Consider the following 19,076-nt stretch of genomic DNA (forward strand, 5'->3'; position numbering starts at 1 on the left):
CGTATTCAAGAAGATTTGAGGCTGTAATTTCTGCCAAAGGTGCATCAACAAAGTATTGAGCAAAGGGTGTGAATACTTATGTACATGTGATTTCATTTTTTTTATATATATATATAAATTTGCAAAAATTTCAAAGCAACTGTTGTCATTATGGGGTATTGTGAGTAGAATTTTTTGAGGGAAAAAGGATTTCATTTTGGAATAAGGCTGTAACATAACAAAATGTGGAAAAAGTGAAGTACTGTGAATATTTTCTGGATGCACTGTATGAAAAATAATATAGATATGTTTTTAATTCCTGAAAGCTGATCTCTGAATGCAGTTGATGTGGTCATACTGATAACATGTTGCTTCTGGTCACATTCTTGCTGTAGCTGCATGCATAAACCTTCATATTAATGTGGTCCTCTCACACCACTAGTCTTTCCATCAACCAACCTGTGTTGGGAAAGTGTCAGTACACGGACCCACAACAGGGGGCGCAAATGAACGGACAATGGAGAAAGTCAAATAACAAGGCTTTACTGTTGTGAACGTGCACAACGAATACAACCAATCACGAAATGGACAACAGTCAATTCACAAAAGTGTCGTGTGGGCAGGCTCGAAGATAGGAGACGCCTCTCCAAGGAAAGACCCGAACCACACGGCTTCCTCCGCCACAGGACCCCGGAAATACTGGAGCCGCCAAGTCCCGAACTCCCAGGTGGCCACTGCCTCCGCGTGTCGGACCTGGTACTGCTGGCGAGGAACAAAGAACAGTTAGATGGGGGCGCGTTTGCACCCAAGACTCCGAACAGCAGGGAAGTTACCTCCACCTCTCGTTGGAACAGTAATCCACAAGCTATACACTAATCCAAAAGGATACACTCCGTCAGCTTTGATACGTTACCTCGTAGGTAGAAACGATATCTCGGCAATGAGGTGGAGGTGCCGTCCTGCTGATATACCCCACAGATGATTGCCGTCAGCTGTCTCAGGTGATGGGTGACAGCTGTCACCGTAGCTGCTCATGTGAGGCGGCGGCGCCCTCTGGTGCCTGGAGCCCGCACTCCAGGCAGGACGCCCTCTGGTGGTGGTGGGCCAGCAGTACCTCCTCTTCAGCGGCCCACACAACAGGACCCCCCCCTCAACGGGCGCCTCCTGGCGCCCGACCGGGCTTGTCCGGGTGGTGACGGTAGAAGTCGGCCAGGAGGGCCGGGTCCAGGATGAAGCTCTTCTTCACCCAGGAGCGTTCTTCGGGACCGTACCCCTCCCAGTCCACCAGATATTGAAAGCCCCGGCCCATCCGTCGGACGTCCAACAACCGGCGCACTGTCCAAGCCGGCTCGCCATCGATGATCCGGGCAGGAGGTGGTGCCGGACCGGGTGTACAGAGGGGCGAGGTGTGATGGGGCTTGAGCTTTGACACATGAAATACTGGGTGGATCCGCAGTGAGGCTGGAAGCCGAAGCCTCACTGCGGCGGGATTGATGACCTTGAGAATTTTAAACAGTCCTATGTATCTGTCCTGCAGTTTTGGGGAGGCCACCTTTAGCGGGATGTCCTTCGTGGACAACCACACTTCCTGCCCGGGGCGATACGTAGGGGCCGGGGGCCGCCGCCGGTCTGCATGGGTCTTCGCCCTCATCCGGGCCTTCAACAAAGCAGAACGGGCGGCACGCCACACCCGACGGCACTTCCGCAGGTGGGCCTGGACCGAGGGCACACCGACCTCTCCCTCCACCACCGGGAACAATGGGGGCTGATACCCCAAACACACCTCAAAGGGGGAGAGGCCGGTGGCTGATGACACTTGACTGTTGTGGGCGTACTCGATCCAGGCCAGATGAGTACTCCAGGCCGCCGGGTGCGCGGCTGTCACACAACGCAGTGTTTGCTCCATTGCTTGATTGGCCCGCTCTGCTTGCCCGTTGGTCTGGGGGTGATACCCGGACGAGAGACTGACCGTGGCCCCCAGTTCCCGGCAAAAGCTCCTCCAGACATGCGAGGAGAACTGGGGACCGCGATCGGAGACGATGTCTGATGGTATCCCATGCAGGCGGACGACATGGTGGACCAGGAGGTCCGCTGTCTCCTGGGCCGTTGGGAGCTTCGGGAGGGCCACGAAGTGGGCCGCCTTGGAGAATCGGTCCACTATCGTGAGGATCACGGTGTTTCCCTGGGACGGCGGGAGGCCCGTGACAAAATCCAGGCCGATGTGGGACCAGGGGCGATGAGGCACGGGCAGCGGCTGTAGCAGTCCCGGAGCCTTGCGATGGTCGGCCTTGCCCCTGGCGCAGGTGGTACAGGCCTGGACATAGTCCCGGACGTCGACCTCCAGGGATGCCCACCAGAAGCGCTGCCGGACAACTGCCACGGTTCTTCGCACCCCTGGATGACAGGAGAGCTTAGAGCCATGACAGAAGTCCAGGACTGCAGCTCTTGCCTCTGGTGGAACGTAAAGTCTGTTCTTTGGTCCAGTCCCGGGGTCCGGGCTTCGTGCCAGGGCCTCCCGGACGATTCTCTCTACGTCCCAGGTGAGGGTGGCCACGATAGTGGACTCCGGGATGATAGGTTCCGGTGGATCCGACAACTCCGCTTTGACCTCGTCTTCGTGTACCCGGGACAAGGCATCCGACTTCTGGTTCTTGGTCCCGGGCCGGTAGGTGATGCGGAAGTCAAAATGGCCAAAGAACAGTGACCAGCGGGCTTGCCTGGGATTCAGCCGCTTGGCGGTCCTGATATACTCCAGGTTCCGGTGGTCAGTGAAAACCGTGAATGGCACGGACGTCCCCTCCAACAGGTGTCTCTACTCTTCAAGAGCCTCTTTCACCGCAAGGAGTTCTCGGTTGCCGACGTCATAGTTCCGTTCAGCCGGGGTCAACCTGCGGGAAAAATAGGCACACGGATGAAGGACCTTATCGGTCTTCCCACTCTGGGACAGCACAGCTCCTATCCCTGAGTCCGAGGCGTCCACTTCAACCACTAACTGGCGACTAGGATCGGGCTGCACCAGAACGGGTGCAGACGAGAAGCGCCGTTTCAACTCCTTGAACGTGGCCTCACAACGATCCGACCAGGTGAAGGGGACTTTTGGTGAGGTCAGGGCTGTCAGGGGGCTAACAACCTGACTGTAGCCTTTAATGAACCTCCTGTAGAAATTCGCAAAGCCGAGGAACTGTTGCAGCTTCCTACGGCTTGTGGGTTGGGGCCAGTCTCTCACCGCAGCAACCTTGGCCGGATCAGGTGCGACGGAGTTGGGGGAGATGATGAACCCCAGGAAGGACAAAGAGGTGCGGTGAAACTCACACTTCTCGCCCTTAACAAACAGCCGGTTCTCCAATAACCGCTGCAGGACCTGACGTACATGCCGGACATGAGTCTCAGGATCCGGAGAAAAGATGAGTATATCGTCTAGATATACGAAGACGAACCGGTGCAGGAAGTCCCGCAATACGTCGTTAACCAAGGCTTGGAACGTCGCGGGGGCGTTTGTGAGGCCGAACGGCATGACCAGGTACTCAAAGTGACCTAAGGGGGTGTTGAATGCCGTCTTCCACTCGTCTCCCTTCCGGATCCGAACCAGATGATACGCGTTTCTAAGATCAAGCTTGGTAAAAATCTTGGCTCCATGCAGGGGCGTGAACACCGAATCCAACAGGGGTAACGGGTATCGGTTGCGAACCGTGATTTCGTTCAGCCCCCTATAATCGATGCATGGACGAAGTCCGCCATCTTTTTTACCCACGAAAAAGATACCTGCGCCCATCGGGGAGGTAGAATTTCGGATCAACCCGGCAGCTAACGAGTCCCGGATGTAGGTCTCCATTGATTCGCGCTCAGGCCGTGAGAGGTTGTACAGTCTACTGGACGGGAACCCACTGCCTGGAACCAAATCGATGGCACAATCGTACGGACGGTGGGGGGGGAGTGTGAGCGCCAGATCCTTGCTGAACACGTTGACAAGGTCGTGGTACTCCACCGGCACCGTCCCCAGATTGGGCGGGACTCTGACCTCCTCCTTAGCTTGGGAGCCGGGAGGAACCGAGGAACCTAGACACACCCGATGGCAGGTCTCGCTCCACTGAACCACTACCCCGGACGGCCAATCAATCCGGGGATTGTGCTTCAACATCCAGGGAAAGCCTAAAACCACACGGGAAGTGGCCTGAGTCACAAAAAACTCGATCACCTCCCGGTGGTTTCCTGACACCACCAGCGTTACAGGTGGTGTCTTATGTGTGATCGGAGGGAGCAGGGAGCCATCTAGCGCTCGAACCTGCACAGGCGAGGTAAGCGCCACCAGAGGGAGCCCTATCTCCCTGGCCCATCTGCAGTCCAACAGATTCCCCTCAGAGCCCGTGTCCACCAGTGCTGGGGCCTTCAGGGTTAAATCCTCATACAGGATCGTGACTGGGAGTCATGTAGCAATGTGGGTGTGTCCCACGTGAATGTCTCGGCCCACCCCTAGCCCAGTCTCTAGGGGCGGGCGTTGGTGTTGTAACCGCTCGGGGCAGTCTCTCATATGGTGCTCTAGTGCACCACAAACAAAACAAGCTCCATGGGCCCGTCTCCTCTGTGCAGCTGGTGCCCTAAATGTTGCCCTACTCGTGTCCATAGCTTCGTCAGTAGGGGGAGCTGTGACCCCACGGAGCGCAGGGGCCGTGGAGCGTGGGGAAGGCGGAGCGCGGTCGGAACCGGAAGGGAGAGGGACGGCGCGTGCCCGGCCACGCCCTTCGTCTCGTTCCCACCGACGTTCTTCTAACCGGTTGTCCAACCGTATGACAAGATCGATAAGCCCGTCTAAATCCCGCGGTTCGTCCTTAGCCACCAGGTGCTCCTTGAGAACCAAAGACAGTCCGTTTACAAAGGCGGCGCGGAGGGCAGCGTTATTCCAGCCGGATCTCGCAGCCGCGATGCGGAAGTCGACTGCATAAACAGCTGCGCTCCGGCGCCCCTGTCTCATTGACAGTAGCACGGTTGAAGCGGTCTCGCCCCTATTAGGGTGATCGAACACGGTTCTGAGCCCCCTCACAAACCCATCGTATGTCAGAAGGAGCCGTGAATTCTGCTCCCAGAGCGCTGTAGCCCAAGCGCGTGCCTCACTGCGAAGCAGGTTTATGACATAAGCTACTTTACTAGCATCGGTCGCGTACATAACGGGACGCTGTGCGAAGACGAGCGAACACTGCATCAGAAAATCCGCACACGTCTCCACACAGCCTCCGTACGGCTCAGGAGGGCTTATGTATGCTTCCGGGGAAGGAGGGAGAGGTCGTTGAACAACCAGTGGAACGTCAACGTTACGCACAGAATCTACGGGAGGGAGAGCTGCAGCGGCGCCCGGAGGGCGCGCTTCCACCTGCGCGGTGAGAGCCTCCACCCTGCGGTTTAGGAGGACGTTCTGCTCGGTCATGAAATCCAACCGAGTCGTGAAAGCGGTGAGGATCCGCTGCAACTCACCGATTACCCCTCCCGCGGACGCCTGCGCGTCCTGTTCTTCCATTGGCCGTTCAACAGCCGGTTGACGCCCCTCCATGGCGTGGCCGAGATATCCTGTTGGGAAAGTGTCAGTACACGGACCCACAACAGGGGGCGCAAATGAACGGACAATGGAGAAAGTCAAATAACAAGGCTTTACTGTTGTGAACGTGCACAACGAATACAACCAATCACGAAATGGACAACAGTCAATTCACAAAAGTGTTGTGTGGGCAGGCTCGAAGATAGGAGACGCCTCTCCAAGGTAAGACCCGAACCACACGGCTTCCTCCGCCACAGGACCCCGGAAATACTGAAGCCGCCAAGTCCCGAACTCCCAGGTGGCCACTGCCTCCGCGTGTCGGACCTGGTACTGCTGGCGAGGAACAAAGAACAGTTAGATGGGGGCGCGTTTGCACCCAAGACTCTGAACAGCAGGGAAGTTACCTCCACCTCTCGTTGGAACAGTAATCCACAAGCTATACACTAATCCAAAAGGATACACTCCGTCAGCTTTGATACGTTACCTCGTAGGTAGAAACGATATCTCGGCAATGAGGTGGAGGTGCCGTCCTGCTGATATACCCCACAGATGATTGCCGTCAGCTGTCTCAGGTGATGGGTGACAGCTGTCACCGTAGCTGCTCACGTGAGGCGGCGGCGCCCTCTGGTGCCTGGAGCCCGCACTCCAGGCAGGGCGCCCTCTGGTGGTGGTGGGCCAGCAGTACCTCCTCTTCAGCGGCCCACACAACAACCTGCTTGTTGCTTGTTGCTTGATGCCTACCTGACTTTGCTACTGTACAGATCCTGTAGAGATTCTGACACAGTGTCCATTTCTTTGATGTTGCTTGAAATAGCTGAATTGTGAAACCATAGGCTGATGTATTAGATTGCCATCACTGTACTTGCTTTTCTGTGAAACTTAGTATTTTAAAAAATGTGTTTGGATGTTTATATGATTTTAACATTTAATGTTGACAGTTTTGTAGTTTTTGTAATATAAAATCAATCTTTTGTAGTTTTTGTAATATCAAATAATTTTTTTATTAAAACACATAACTGTCTTAAATGTGAAAAGCTGCAGTGATTTCAACTTTTGTTTTTGCTTTCTTGCAAGGTTAGGAGCCCGTACAGTAACTCTGTTTGCTCTAAACCCTTGACATACTTGTCTTCATGTGGTTTACCAAAGGTGGGATGGTGGGTGGCCATCTGCTTAGAGATGCGGAGCCGTCACAGAGGACACCTTAAATCTGGTTGATATTTGGTCGCTTCCATAACTCCCACGTTGTTACATCTCATTACCGCCAACAAACAGCCAATTCATAGAGGTGTAGGTTCCTGTCCCCCACAGTCTGCAGTGAATACCTGCAGTGTTGTGCTGGGTGTTCCAGCTGAATCACGATTTTCAGGCTGCGGCGTTATTCAGTCATAAACAAAGTGTCTGGATGCAATGCCTGGTTCAAATCAAGTTAATTGCAAACGACATTGAAGTAACTGTCACAAGCCCTACAGATTTATACGTACATGCACATATGATGCTTTTTGTTTTAAAAAGAACTTTAAAAATATGGAGCATCCTACATTTCAAAATTGTTGCACAAAATGATCATTTATATATCCTGACTTGCTGTTCATTTCTTTTACATAATGACTGCCTTAATGACTATGAGAGAGGAATTTATATTTTATACACAAACCTACGTCAACATACTGCTCTTTTTGTAAGCCCATACCAATATTTTCCAGGGTGGTTGATTGAGTGCACCAATATGGGTGGAGGAGGAGGTCTCCTTAAGTAGGAGCAGACTTTATCACTCTCTTCCTTTCTAGTAGTGGTCCTTTTCTCTCCCCTCATTCCTTCAGGTTCACTTCCAGCAAGCTTTTTTTCAGCTTGTCTGATCAGATAATGGGAGCAATACCAAGAAAGACATAAGAACAGAATACCGGTAAGTTGTTGTCTTTTTTCATACAATATTTGTATTTATAATAATAACTAATCCTGGTATCAGGGTAGTCATATGTGTACTGTATTACCTTTTTAATGCATGGCTGATTGCATTCTCAAGGTTGTGAATAAATAAATGGCAATAAGTAAATGGTTCTTTATTATATTCTTTAAGATGTTATAAACCTGCACTACTTTTTGCATATATGTGTGCGTGCATTTTTCAATCAGGCATTCTGTGATGTTATAATCACTACAATTTACATTAGTTAGACTGACCTTCAGTCATTTGTCAAGCTAGGAATATTGTGATAGATTACATTTTTTTTTAAGTAAATAATGGCTATTATGTAACACCTAAATAGATCCATGTCATTTGTTTGGTGGGTTGCATGTCACATGGTTCTAATTATTTGTCCTCTGTATAGAAAATTAGTCCATTGTTTAGCTAATATCATTTTTCATGCAGTTTGGTTCCATTTATTGAGCATTTTGGTACCATTTATTTTGTTATATTGTACAACCCCAGTTGATACAAGTAAGATTATTCCAGCCAGCCAAAATCTGATTAGAAGGTTATGTAGTGTTCTGTAGCTGTAGAAGCACTGTCAGAAGACTGAACAATTGGAAAAATTCATATCACAATTTTTCACTAGATGGAGGAAAACAGAAGCGTGGTTCAGCAGACTCTGCTTTGGTCCTCAGCGGCTCTTGCTAAGCTCACGGGTGTGTCAACAGCTCACCTGCTTGGTAGAGTGAACTGAAAAAATATCAAATAACAATGATCTATTTAGGTGTCATATAAAACAAATAATGAATGTTTCCAGGCTCATTGAATGGTACAACCCAGCTTTCATCTCATGCAAATATTCTTACCATTACACTCATAAACATGCATTATTTGTGTTTAGATAATCAAACAGAACTGAAGCCAGTTAGCGAAACAGTAAAATGTACTCCAACATAGCATTATAAATGAACAGTGTTCTAATGTGCTTACAGTTGCCAATTTTCTTGCTTTTGTAATGATTAGAAGCCAGTCCTTGACATATTTCTTTCAGGGATTTTGTGAGAAGGGGGTGGAAATGTTTATGTAACCTTCTGTATAAAGGCGTAGTGTCTCAGAGTGCTAGACAGTAAAGCTCTGTCAGCTCGCGGTGTAACCTCTCCAGCAGAGTCGAGAGTTTCCTCTCAAGTCACACTCTTCCTTCCTGCTCATAATCACCAAATGTAGTTTTCTGTGAGTCTGTTGAGTCATTGAATTGAACCTTTGATACACTGGACTTACACTTTAACATCACTAAAAAGGCATCCTGTAAAGTTTAGAAATGTACACTCTATTATAGTGAAATCAGCTCTACCGTCTTGTTAAATTAAGTGTTTCTACTCCAATAAGAGTTGATTTTACACTGTGATAGAGTTGATTTAGCACTGTGATAGTGCATATTTAAGTCATATTTGGACTGGGACCAAATGTTATCCCAGCAGAGTAAATTTTGCTATGCACAATTTACTGTGTATAATGTATATTTTCCTAACCAACAGCTAACAATGAAACTTTAAAAATATGTATTGAGAATGTTTTAAAGGCTAAAATCTAAAAGGGGATATGGCAGTGAAATGACAGCCCTCTATATTTTTAAAACAAAGTCGCAACAGGTACGAGATACATATTTGAAAACATGAATTCTACAGGTATGAGGTAGAGCTACCACAAATGTTTGTGTACAAGGGGAGAAGAATTGTTGTTGGGGTTGGGGTTAGGGTTATAGTTAATGAATCAGACAGCAGAGGGGGTGTCACATGAAAACGATCAGCCAATCAGATGCATTCCATCTCTTGTTCCTATAGGTAGTGCCTTTTTAAAATACATAAATTCTTTGTGAATTGTCTCTTCAGTGAAAACCATAGTGACCGGCTTACCCCTGTAAGGTTCAATCTGGGTTATAGAATAACAAATGTAGATAAAATTCTCCTTTTCCCTGCAATTAGCAGGGCAGGTATAGGATTAATGGAATCAGTCATTACTCAATACATTTCTGAAGGGAGCTTGCTATAAACCAGAGCATATTCAGTTCTGATATTTTGGGTTCTGATAGTTACAGGTGAATTCCAGAGAACCTTCCATTTTGGGGCAGGTTGTTACCTGTTAACATACAAAATGACCACAACATATCATAAAATATAGACAGAGAGGCCTATCAAGATACCTGTGAAATCTTGTTGCTCATTGAAAGATCCTGATGGCTACTGAGGCCACTATTGTGTAAGTGAAGGATAGATATTAGTGACTTCTGGTGTAGATATATGGTTAAAATATTTTCCTACAAGCTTGGTAAGTTTGAACTTCTCTTTGACTAACCTGAGAGAGCATTTGTCTTGTGAGCAAGAGGTCTTGTGTTCAAGAAAGAAATCATACAATTTACATACTTGCACTTGCTTCTCAGAAAACAATGTCAGGTCCAGGTTGAGCAAGTCAGTAAACCCTGTATGGCACCAGTGTAGACCTTCAGTGACTTCTGTTACAGTATTGTACCTAACTTGGTATTAATGAAGTTTTAAATTGCTGCATAACATCCAACTATCTGTTTGTTTGTTTTCTAGGAAATACCTAGCCAAATACCCAAAACTATTGAGAAAAGAGTTCAGAATTTTACAGCGTCATACACACAGATCTTCCAAAGGCCACTCCATCTCCACCTGGTGCTGATCATTTGCTGGCTCAAAATGTTGTTTACACTTGGACTTCTTTTACTTCTTACCCCATTTCCCTCCTTTCAAACCACAACCAATGAGAAGAGAAATGTCACAGGAAGTGACATGATCAAACCCAAAACTGTATCAACCCTTTCAACACCAAAGACCACTGTGGTACTTGCCAAACAGGCTGTTAGTCTCTCCCTAAAGCCGAACACAGTACTTCAGGGTCTAGCAACCAACCAAAAGCCTCCAACAGTGAATTCTACAGTGACTATCAAAAGTAAGCCCAGCCCCACTGGAAGATATACAACTCCTACAGCATCTGTAAAGCCTACCAGTCCTGCTGTAAGCAACAGAGACAAGCTCTCAGTCAACCAGACTGATCTAACTAAACATCCTCCAGCCAATGAAGTAAAGGATAAAAAAGACAAACCTGCCCCAACAGCAGCTCCAAATGTTGAGTCAACTTCTACAATGTCTACTTCAGCTAGTGGTGCTAAAACCAAAGACAAAACCCAACCCTCACTGAATCAAATGGTTTTGATGAAGTCTCTTTCAAGGGTTAAGGGAAAGACGGTCAAAGACATGCCTACCACCAGCAAGAGTCCAAATGTTCAAGCCACATCCCCAAAGACTGCTTCCACTAGCAATGCTAAAACCAAAGACAAAACCCAACCTTCAGTCAATCAAACTGTTTCAATTAAATCCCCTTCCAGCAAAGATGGAAAAGACAAGTCTACACCTAATGAAGCACCAAATACTCAGTTAGCATCCACGATGTCTGCTGCCATCAACAATGTCAAAACCACCAAAGACATACTCCAGCCTTCAGTAAATCAGACTGTGTCAATTAAATCCCCTTTAAATAAAGAGGGAAAAGACAAGCCTACCTCCCCTGACACATCAACTATTCAGCCAGCATCTGCAAAGTCCACTTCAGCCAATAGCACTAAAACATCCAAAGGAAACATACAAACCTCAGTCAATCAAACAGTTTCAACAAAATCTCATTCAAGTAATGAGAGAATGACTGTCAAAGACCAGCCTGCCCCCACTGTAGTTCCAAGTGTTCAGACAACTTCCTCAAAACCTGCTTCAGCCAGCAGTGTCAAAACCACTAAGGATAAACTCCAACCCTCAGTCAATCAAACAGTTTTAACAAAATCTCCTTCTGCCCCCACCATCATTCAAAATGTTCAGTCAACATCCCCAAAGTCTGCCAGTGGTGCAAAACCCACCAAAAGCAAGCACACAGCCTCAATCAGTGAGACTGTTTTAGTCAAACCCCCCTCAAGTAGTGACGTAAAGAAAGCCAAAGACAAGCCTGCCCTCTCAGTCACTCAGACTGGAGTGTCAACACCAATAAAGGCTGCTTCATCTAACAGTACTGCTGCTGACAAAGACAAGGCCACAGCCTCGGGCAATCAGACATCAGCAACCAAATCTCCTACAACCACTGCCAGTGCTAAAGCCACCAAAGAAAAACCTCAGCAACCAATCAATGTGGTCATTAGTGAAGGCTGTGACTCAAGCCAGACCAAGGAGCAGGAGCTGAAGCTGAAGCCTGGCTCACCGCTTGTGATGACACATAAAATCAGCCTGCTGCCTGGTGGCTGCGGGGGGGACTGTGAGGCTGAGATGGCTGCACTGAAAGATCGTGTGACTCGGCTGGAAAGGGAGATGTCCTCAATGAAAGAGAAATGTATGCTTTTTATGTTAACCCTATGCTATATATATTTCTTGTTCTCCGTTAATCAGAATGTAATACTTCGGTCCAACTAACCAAATATGTTGATTTAATCATTCTGTAGCATTTTCTCTCTGTCCAGGTCCATGTTCTGTAAGTTGTCCAAATGAGTGTAGTGGTAATGGGCAATGTGAGAAAGGCAAATGTGTCTGTCATCAGGGATTTGTGGGTCCAGACTGCAGTAAGTGTGCACATGGAGTCGAGTGCAATAAAAGTAAGTTTAAGTTCACTGTTTTTCTTTATTTTGATATGGTAGTACAGTGGATGCATAAAGTTATTTAGTTTGTACTAACATCCATTGTTTGTTCCTAAATTCTGAAACATTAGAAGCTGCCAAAGGGAAGGTCAAGGTAACAGTGGAGACGGTGAGCTTGCAGGTGAAAAAACACAGCAGTGCCATCAAGGACAGCACACAGGCAAAAGTCACAAAAGTAGAACAAACCCTCTTCCAAAAGAAGGACCAGAAGAAAGTGACTGAATCTAAAGACGTTGATACCAAACCCAAAGAAGCCACGAATACGAGAACCAACCTTCTTAAAATATTAACAAATCAAGAAACATCTGCTAAAAAAGTAACTAGGAAAGGCTCTTCAAGTAAAACAAAGTCCAGTAAACCAACTGTTGGTCAAGTTATGTTGAAGCATGACAGAAGAAAACAAGAGGAATTACGCAAAGCTAAAACTATCGTCTCTAAGAAGGTCCTCTCAAAAACTGACCTTAAGCTTGACATCACTGTTAAAGATGGACCCACAGGGAAAATCTTCCCTAAATCTGAACAACTCAGAGACCAGCCTCAAAGTAATGTAAGCTTGAGCAAAGTGAGGAAATCTGAAGGAACATCTAAAATTGGAACCATTCTTTCCAAAGCTGAGGTGGCAAACAAAACAAGAACAGAGGCAGGTGCCATGGAGCAGTCCACATTGGTTGAGAAGAATTTTACTCAGTTGTCAGGACACAAACACATTAAAAAGGTCAAAGTAGATAATATAAATGTTACAAAGACAACACAATCTGATGCTCTTAAGGCAGGAAAGGGGAAGATTACACAGAAGAGTCAGTATATAATAAATGCAACTGTTGCAGCATCTTCAGATGAAGCTAGAGCTCTGCAGAACAAAACAGCTGGTCCTGTTTCTGGGGTCACAACCAGGAGGATGGGAACATCTGGATTAGGATCTGTGAAGGTAGTGAATATCTCTTCCTACAGCTTCACTGTCACATGGTTAGCGCCACAAGGCATGTTCAAAAGCTTCACTGTGATCAGAAGAGAGCCAGCAACAGAGGGCGATGAAGATCACGAAGAGTTTGAAGAGGAGGCACTTGATGGAACCATTGCCTCATCAATAAAAAACACAACAGAGGTCCAGCTGCAGGGTGAGGGCACCAATGTAACCATCTCTTCTGCTAAATCAGTTGAATCCAGAGGCAGAGCTGAAAGCAAGAGAATCTCCATGGTTGTACCTGGCAACGTTCGTTCTGTGGAGTTCAGCAACCTTCGGTCACACACACGTTATGTCCTGTACATATATGGGACTGCTTCTGCCAGGAGATCCAAAATTCACAGAGTGACTGCAACTACAGGTAAATGTAATTTATCAAATATTTCATGAATGGTTTATGAGTGGCACTATCTGTGCATTAAGCACTGCTGCATCGAAACCACCTTTTCTCTTTGCAGTGTTTTTACGGGCATCTAAATAACAAAATATGGACAAAAATTTTCAAACAACATTTATTCTTTTGTTGGCTTTCTCCAACCAGGTCCAGAGCCAGCCACAGAAATGATTTTTAGCAATGTAACAGAATCATCAATCAGTGTGTCCTGGTCCAAACCAAAGACCACATTCACAGGTTTCATGGTCACATACACCCACTCTGCCACAGGTCTGTCAAAAGTTGCCTGCTCATTACTCCTCAACTAAAAACTCTATTGCTTAATCTATAACAAGCGTATCGGGCAGTACAGGTACCCATAATTGTGATCTGTCCAACCAGGAGAAACCGGATCTGTGACTGTGGATTCTGAACAGTCTTATGTGGTGTTGTCCAAATTGTCTTCTGGGTCTTCCTACATAATCAGTGTTGTCACGACACACGGCAGATCCCAAAGTGATGTCCTCACTTCCACGATTACCACAGGTGCACACGTTAATTCTCATCATTACTGTATCTGCAAGCTTTGGGTCTGTTGACATGCTGTCTGAAAACAGTTTCTCTTGATTCCTGCAGTTCCTGCCCCTCCAACACAGCTTCAGGTCATCAATGCAACAGATACCAGAGCAGTGGTGCAATGGACGCCCAGTTTGGGAAAAGTTGACCGCTTTATCATCACCTATGAGTCTTCTAAGAGTGAGTGTTGCAAAATATCTTTACTTTACTAAATACTGTAGGTTATAGCAAGGTAGCCTGGAGTAGAGTCAAGGCTGGGTGGGGTGTTCACAGAGGAGCACATGATGAGGGCTTTTATCTTTGGGGTCAGTCAAGGATGACAAGGATGGGCATAAGATCAGGTGCCAGTAGCAGGTCAAGTTAGAGACCTTTGTGTCTTGACTCCAGTAACAGAAATTGGTTCTTTGGTACAACTACTGCTCTTTCATGAAAGAAGCCTGCCAGGGTGGTTTGAATCTCCTGTGTGCCTCTCTCTTTGGAGGACAGCACTGAATCGCATTGGTTCCAGGATGGCAACTACTCAAGCAGACAACTGGTTCATCCCAACATCTTGAAAGTAACCGTCTATATGCCGCAGCCAGGTGACGCATGGATGTCGTCTTGGCCTTCTTTTTGAGGACCCACTGGGGTCCTCAAAGCTGATACTCCATCATCACAATGCTTAGGTCATTGGTTCATGTCCAAGTCTCACAACCATAAAATAATAATAGTTAGCACCAGGACCCTAAAGACTTGGACCTTCGTATAAGATATCAGCATTGCCAAACACCACTGTCCAGTGACCTCATGACTCCATAAGCTCTTCCCAAGCATCTCTTGATCTCAAAGGCTGACAACCCAGAGATATGAATGTTACTGAAGACTGAATGCCTCTACAAGTTCAACACTTCACCACATACAGATATGCTTCTGATGGGCAAGTCCAGGAAGTCATTAAAATCTTGGATCTTAGTCTTGATCAGAACAATCGCAAACCCAGACACTGTGATTCCTCACTCAGTTTCTCAAGTGCTGAAATCAGTATCCATTGATTCTGCAAAAATCACAGCATCGCCTGCAAATTCAAAGTCAGTAAACCTTTTCAAAAGCACCCAAGTCACTAGTTTCCACAACCCTACCCAACACCCACTTCATGCAAGCATTGATGCTGCATGGATGAAAGCCCTCATCATAAGCCGTGGAAAATATATGGATAGAGGAACTATGACCAACTCATACTGACTAAGACAAATGCTTGTGGGGAGGTGGGAGCCTGGACATTAGAGAGAGACAGGCTTCTGACCAGATGATCCTTTGTTCAACTCTCTAATCAGACAAGAAACAAAATTAATTTGCCATGACTAAGTTCCATATTAAGATTGTTCCTTCCTGTAACAGCTCCAAATGTGACGGTGACAGTAATGCTGCACGGGAACTCAGTGGAGCACCAGCTGAGAGGACTGCAGAGAGGAACCCTCTACACAGTCAAAGTCATGAGCCAGAAAGACAGCCTTCAGAGTACTGCCATTCAAACTACATTTTCTACTGCCTATGGTGAGCTGAAAGAGAAGAGTTCTATGCAGATATGTAATGCTGCAACTGTGCAGAGCTTCAGTCAATAAAATACAATATTTATATTGTTTGTCCTTCAGTGGTTAAAGCCAGAGAGGTGAGTTCTCGCTCTGCAGTGATAACTTGGAGAACATCCACTGTGGTGTATCACAGCTATAGACTGATCTACTGGGTAGCAGGAGGGGAGACAAAGGTGAACAGTGTCCTTTCAGTGCATTGTGCTTTCAGAATAAGCCCCTAGTATTTACAGAATTGTTATTTTTGTGTATATTACAGGAAGTCATTGTGGACACTACAGTCACAGAATATACGCTGACGGGGTTGTTGCCCATGTCAGCCTATAATGTTTTGGTGGAAGGTGAGAAAGATGGACGCTACACATCTATTGTCACCACAGAATTCATCACAGGTAAATGGACTTTGCACCGTGATGGCCCTGATGTTTATTAACTCCCTTTCATCTGGAGTAAATCTTTCTCCATCCCTCAGGGAAAGTACGCTTCCCCTATCCTACTGAGTGCTCTCAAGAGCTTCTGAATGGAGCATTGCAGTCAGGAGAGGTGGATATCTACCCTCAAGGAAAAGAAGGGCCATCAGTCAGAGTCTACTGTGACATGGAGACAGATGGTGGCGGCTGGACGGTGAGAAAAACTCACACTAACTGAATGTATATCTCTTGACAGGAGGTAACAATCTGCTCTGTGTTTTCTAGGTGCTCCAGAGGAGGATGAATGGAAAGACAGATTTTTACAGAACATGGAGCGATTACAGCACTGGCTTTGGAAATCTAAGTGAAGAATTCTGGCTCGGTACATTTAGACGTCACCCATGGCCTCATCACGTGAAATATGCATTCAGGATTCAGTTTAAACTGTGCAATCTTCCTTTGTATCACCACCAGGAAATGAGCTTCTGCACAACCTGACCAGTGCTGGCCCCGTGAGTCTGAGGGTGGATATGCAAGACGGAAATGACACTGCTTATGCTCACTACGCCAACTTCTCAGTTGAATCAGAGGACAGACATTATGCTCTTATGGTGTCTGGGTACACAGGAACAGCAGGTATAATGTTGGAACTGGATAAAAGCTGAAAATGTGCAATACCAGTTGTGGGCACAGTTCCACTAATCCACTAACCGCTAATTAGCGAAGATAACTTTTTGGTTAGTGGATTACCTTTTCAGATAACTTTGAAAACAATAAGTGGACCAGTTAGCTTCTGCTAAATTTAGTTCCGCTAACTTTCAGTCTGCTAACAATTTTTTTGGTGGTAAAGTGAGTAAATGTTTGTATACTCTAAAATCATACATGTTAGTTTCTGTCTGTTGTGTGTCTACAATAGTCAGGCCGGTGTCGCAGACCGAACAGTCCCCCTAAAAATCGGTCCCACCCGATGATGCGGTTCACGGATTAACACCTCGTTTCTGCTTCAAACTGCACTCAGTCATCATCTGTCTGAGCGACAGATATCTGAAGCTTTTGTACAACAAGCATTTCCACAGAAATTCAGCATTATTTCATCAGAAAAGACGGAGGAAGCAATCGGGAGCACCGCGGCTAAACAAACGCTGATGCGTTCATTGCACTTTGGACATCTCAAAGTATCAAGGATTTTCACCTCGTTTCTGCTTAAAATGACCTTGTTTCTACTTAAAACTGACTTTAGAATGATTTAAGAGGTTTTACCTTTATCATTTGATGGTTAATAATCCCATTAATCCATGTGATTGCTTTGGGTGAAGAAACTGTCTCAGAGGTGCTGCTGTGGTCCGAAATGACATATGCACAGATGCAAAAGGTAGACCGATTTTTAGGTTCGGCCCGAACGTCCCCACTAAAAATTAGCCCACCCTGCCTCTACTGCCGCGATCAGCATTGTAATATAAGTCACATGTGTCAGGTCAGATTAAGTCATGTCTGGGATCATGCAATGGTGCTGTGTTGCAGTGCAACACTGCATCACTGCATCCATCACACTACATTACTACTCTGGGTTCTGGATTTTTTTTTAAAGAAAAGTGGCAATGGTGCTTTTGAGTAATCTACACAGAATTCACTTGTCTTTTTTTTTTTGTACAAATCTAAACATTTTCAGGAAATTGAAAGATTAAACAGCAGCAATATAAAAAAATGTGTTGGAATAAGCAGATTTTCAGAGTCAGTGTAGCTGGTGTCGCTATTGGCTTTTCCCTGAGAAAATCTATGGATGGAACATTCAGAGAACACTCCTGCACCAGGCAGTCGTGACTTGTTCAAGCCCTCACTTTCTGATTCTGTGGCAGACATCCTCACCCATGCTTTCATCACCTCCCGTATGGATTGAGGCAGTGGGTGTTCTGAATGAGCTACCATGCATAACCCTGGACAAGTTCCATATGTGCAATTCAGCTGCTTGTACCAAACCCTCACAGCACATCACTCCCAGCCCTCATTCACCTTCACTGGCTTCCTGTTACGTCCCACATTGCCCATAAAATTCACCTCCCCAACTATAAATCCGTCCATGCCCTTGCTCCTCAATACCCACTAGACGTCCATGCTTACACCTTGTCCTGGTATCTGCAGGCCACAGATGAGGGTCTGCTTGCCAACCCTCACACCAGATTGAAAACATTTGAGTACAGCCACCACTCTTTGGCACTCTCTTTTACAAATGCTTCTTCTCTTGTCTCTGTATTTTTCTGTCAGGTGACTCTATGAGGTACCATAATGGGCGTCCATTCTCAACTCGGGACAAGGACCCTGATCCTTTGGGGATCCACTGTTCCAGGGCCTATATGGGAGGCTGGTGGTACAAGAACTGCTACAAGACTAACCTCAATGGTCTTTATGGCACCAACAGCGATAACCTGGTACTCATACAACTTGTCATATGCATTATCTTAGTCAGTCCTAATGGAATTTAAAGCATTTTATCTCTGATTATTGCAATTATTTTTGTTTTTGATCACACAGGGAGTGGTTTGGATAGACTGGAAAGGAAAAGATTCCTCCATTCCCTTCACTGAGATGAAATTCAGACCATCCAGGTTCTCTCCAGCAACTCATGGCTGAGGATATGACGCAGTTCCCAGCCAAAAAACCCCCAAAAAACCAAAAAAGCAATCAAGAATAAGTGACTCTGTGTGACTTTCTAACTAAATTAGAAACGATGTTAAAAGCACCAAGATTTTTTTTTTTCTGTTTTATTGTTGTGCATCATCTGCTGGTTCTAGGGGAAAGTTACCAACAGAAAAAACATTTTATTGTAACTTTTATACATGTGTACTATTTCGCATAAACCTTCATCTCACAGTTTTGTTTGTATCTTTGTGCACCACCAAGGTTTGCCAACCCACTACTACTGTACTTTAATATGCACTGTCTCATTTGATTGGAAAATAAATGTGGCTGAAGTGTAATTGTTTTGTTTTGTAAAAGTAAATGAAACCATCCAAATCTTCCATTTGCTGTATTCCCTGTCTGTGAAAGATAAGCCAATGCCAGAATTGTCAAGATGA

At 46.2% G+C, this 19,076-nt stretch overlaps 1 protein-coding gene across 1 annotated transcript; it reads left to right on the forward strand.

Annotated features, from left to right (window-relative positions):
- The first annotated feature begins 7,267 nt into the window (after positions 1-7,267).
- Positions 7,268-19,018, forward strand: tnxba (tenascin XBa). Its single transcript, XM_034175038.1, has 15 exons — positions 7,268-7,409; positions 10,013-11,810; positions 11,938-12,069; positions 12,183-13,436; positions 13,617-13,739; positions 13,851-13,994; positions 14,085-14,204; positions 15,402-15,557; positions 15,656-15,768; positions 15,852-15,984; positions 16,065-16,216; positions 16,288-16,384; positions 16,477-16,638; positions 18,265-18,428; positions 18,532-19,018. The coding sequence occupies exons 2-15, from the start codon at positions 10,136-10,138 to the stop codon at positions 18,628-18,630; spliced, it is 4,524 nt and encodes a 1,507-aa protein (XP_034030929.1). The 5' UTR covers positions 7,268-7,409; positions 10,013-10,135; the 3' UTR covers positions 18,631-19,018.
- The last annotated feature ends 58 nt before the right edge of the window (positions 19,019-19,076 follow it).

This window comes from Thalassophryne amazonica, chromosome 7 (genome assembly GCF_902500255.1).
Source record: "Thalassophryne amazonica chromosome 7, fThaAma1.1, whole genome shotgun sequence".
Classification (NCBI taxonomy): Eukaryota; Metazoa; Chordata; class Actinopteri; order Batrachoidiformes; family Batrachoididae; genus Thalassophryne; species Thalassophryne amazonica.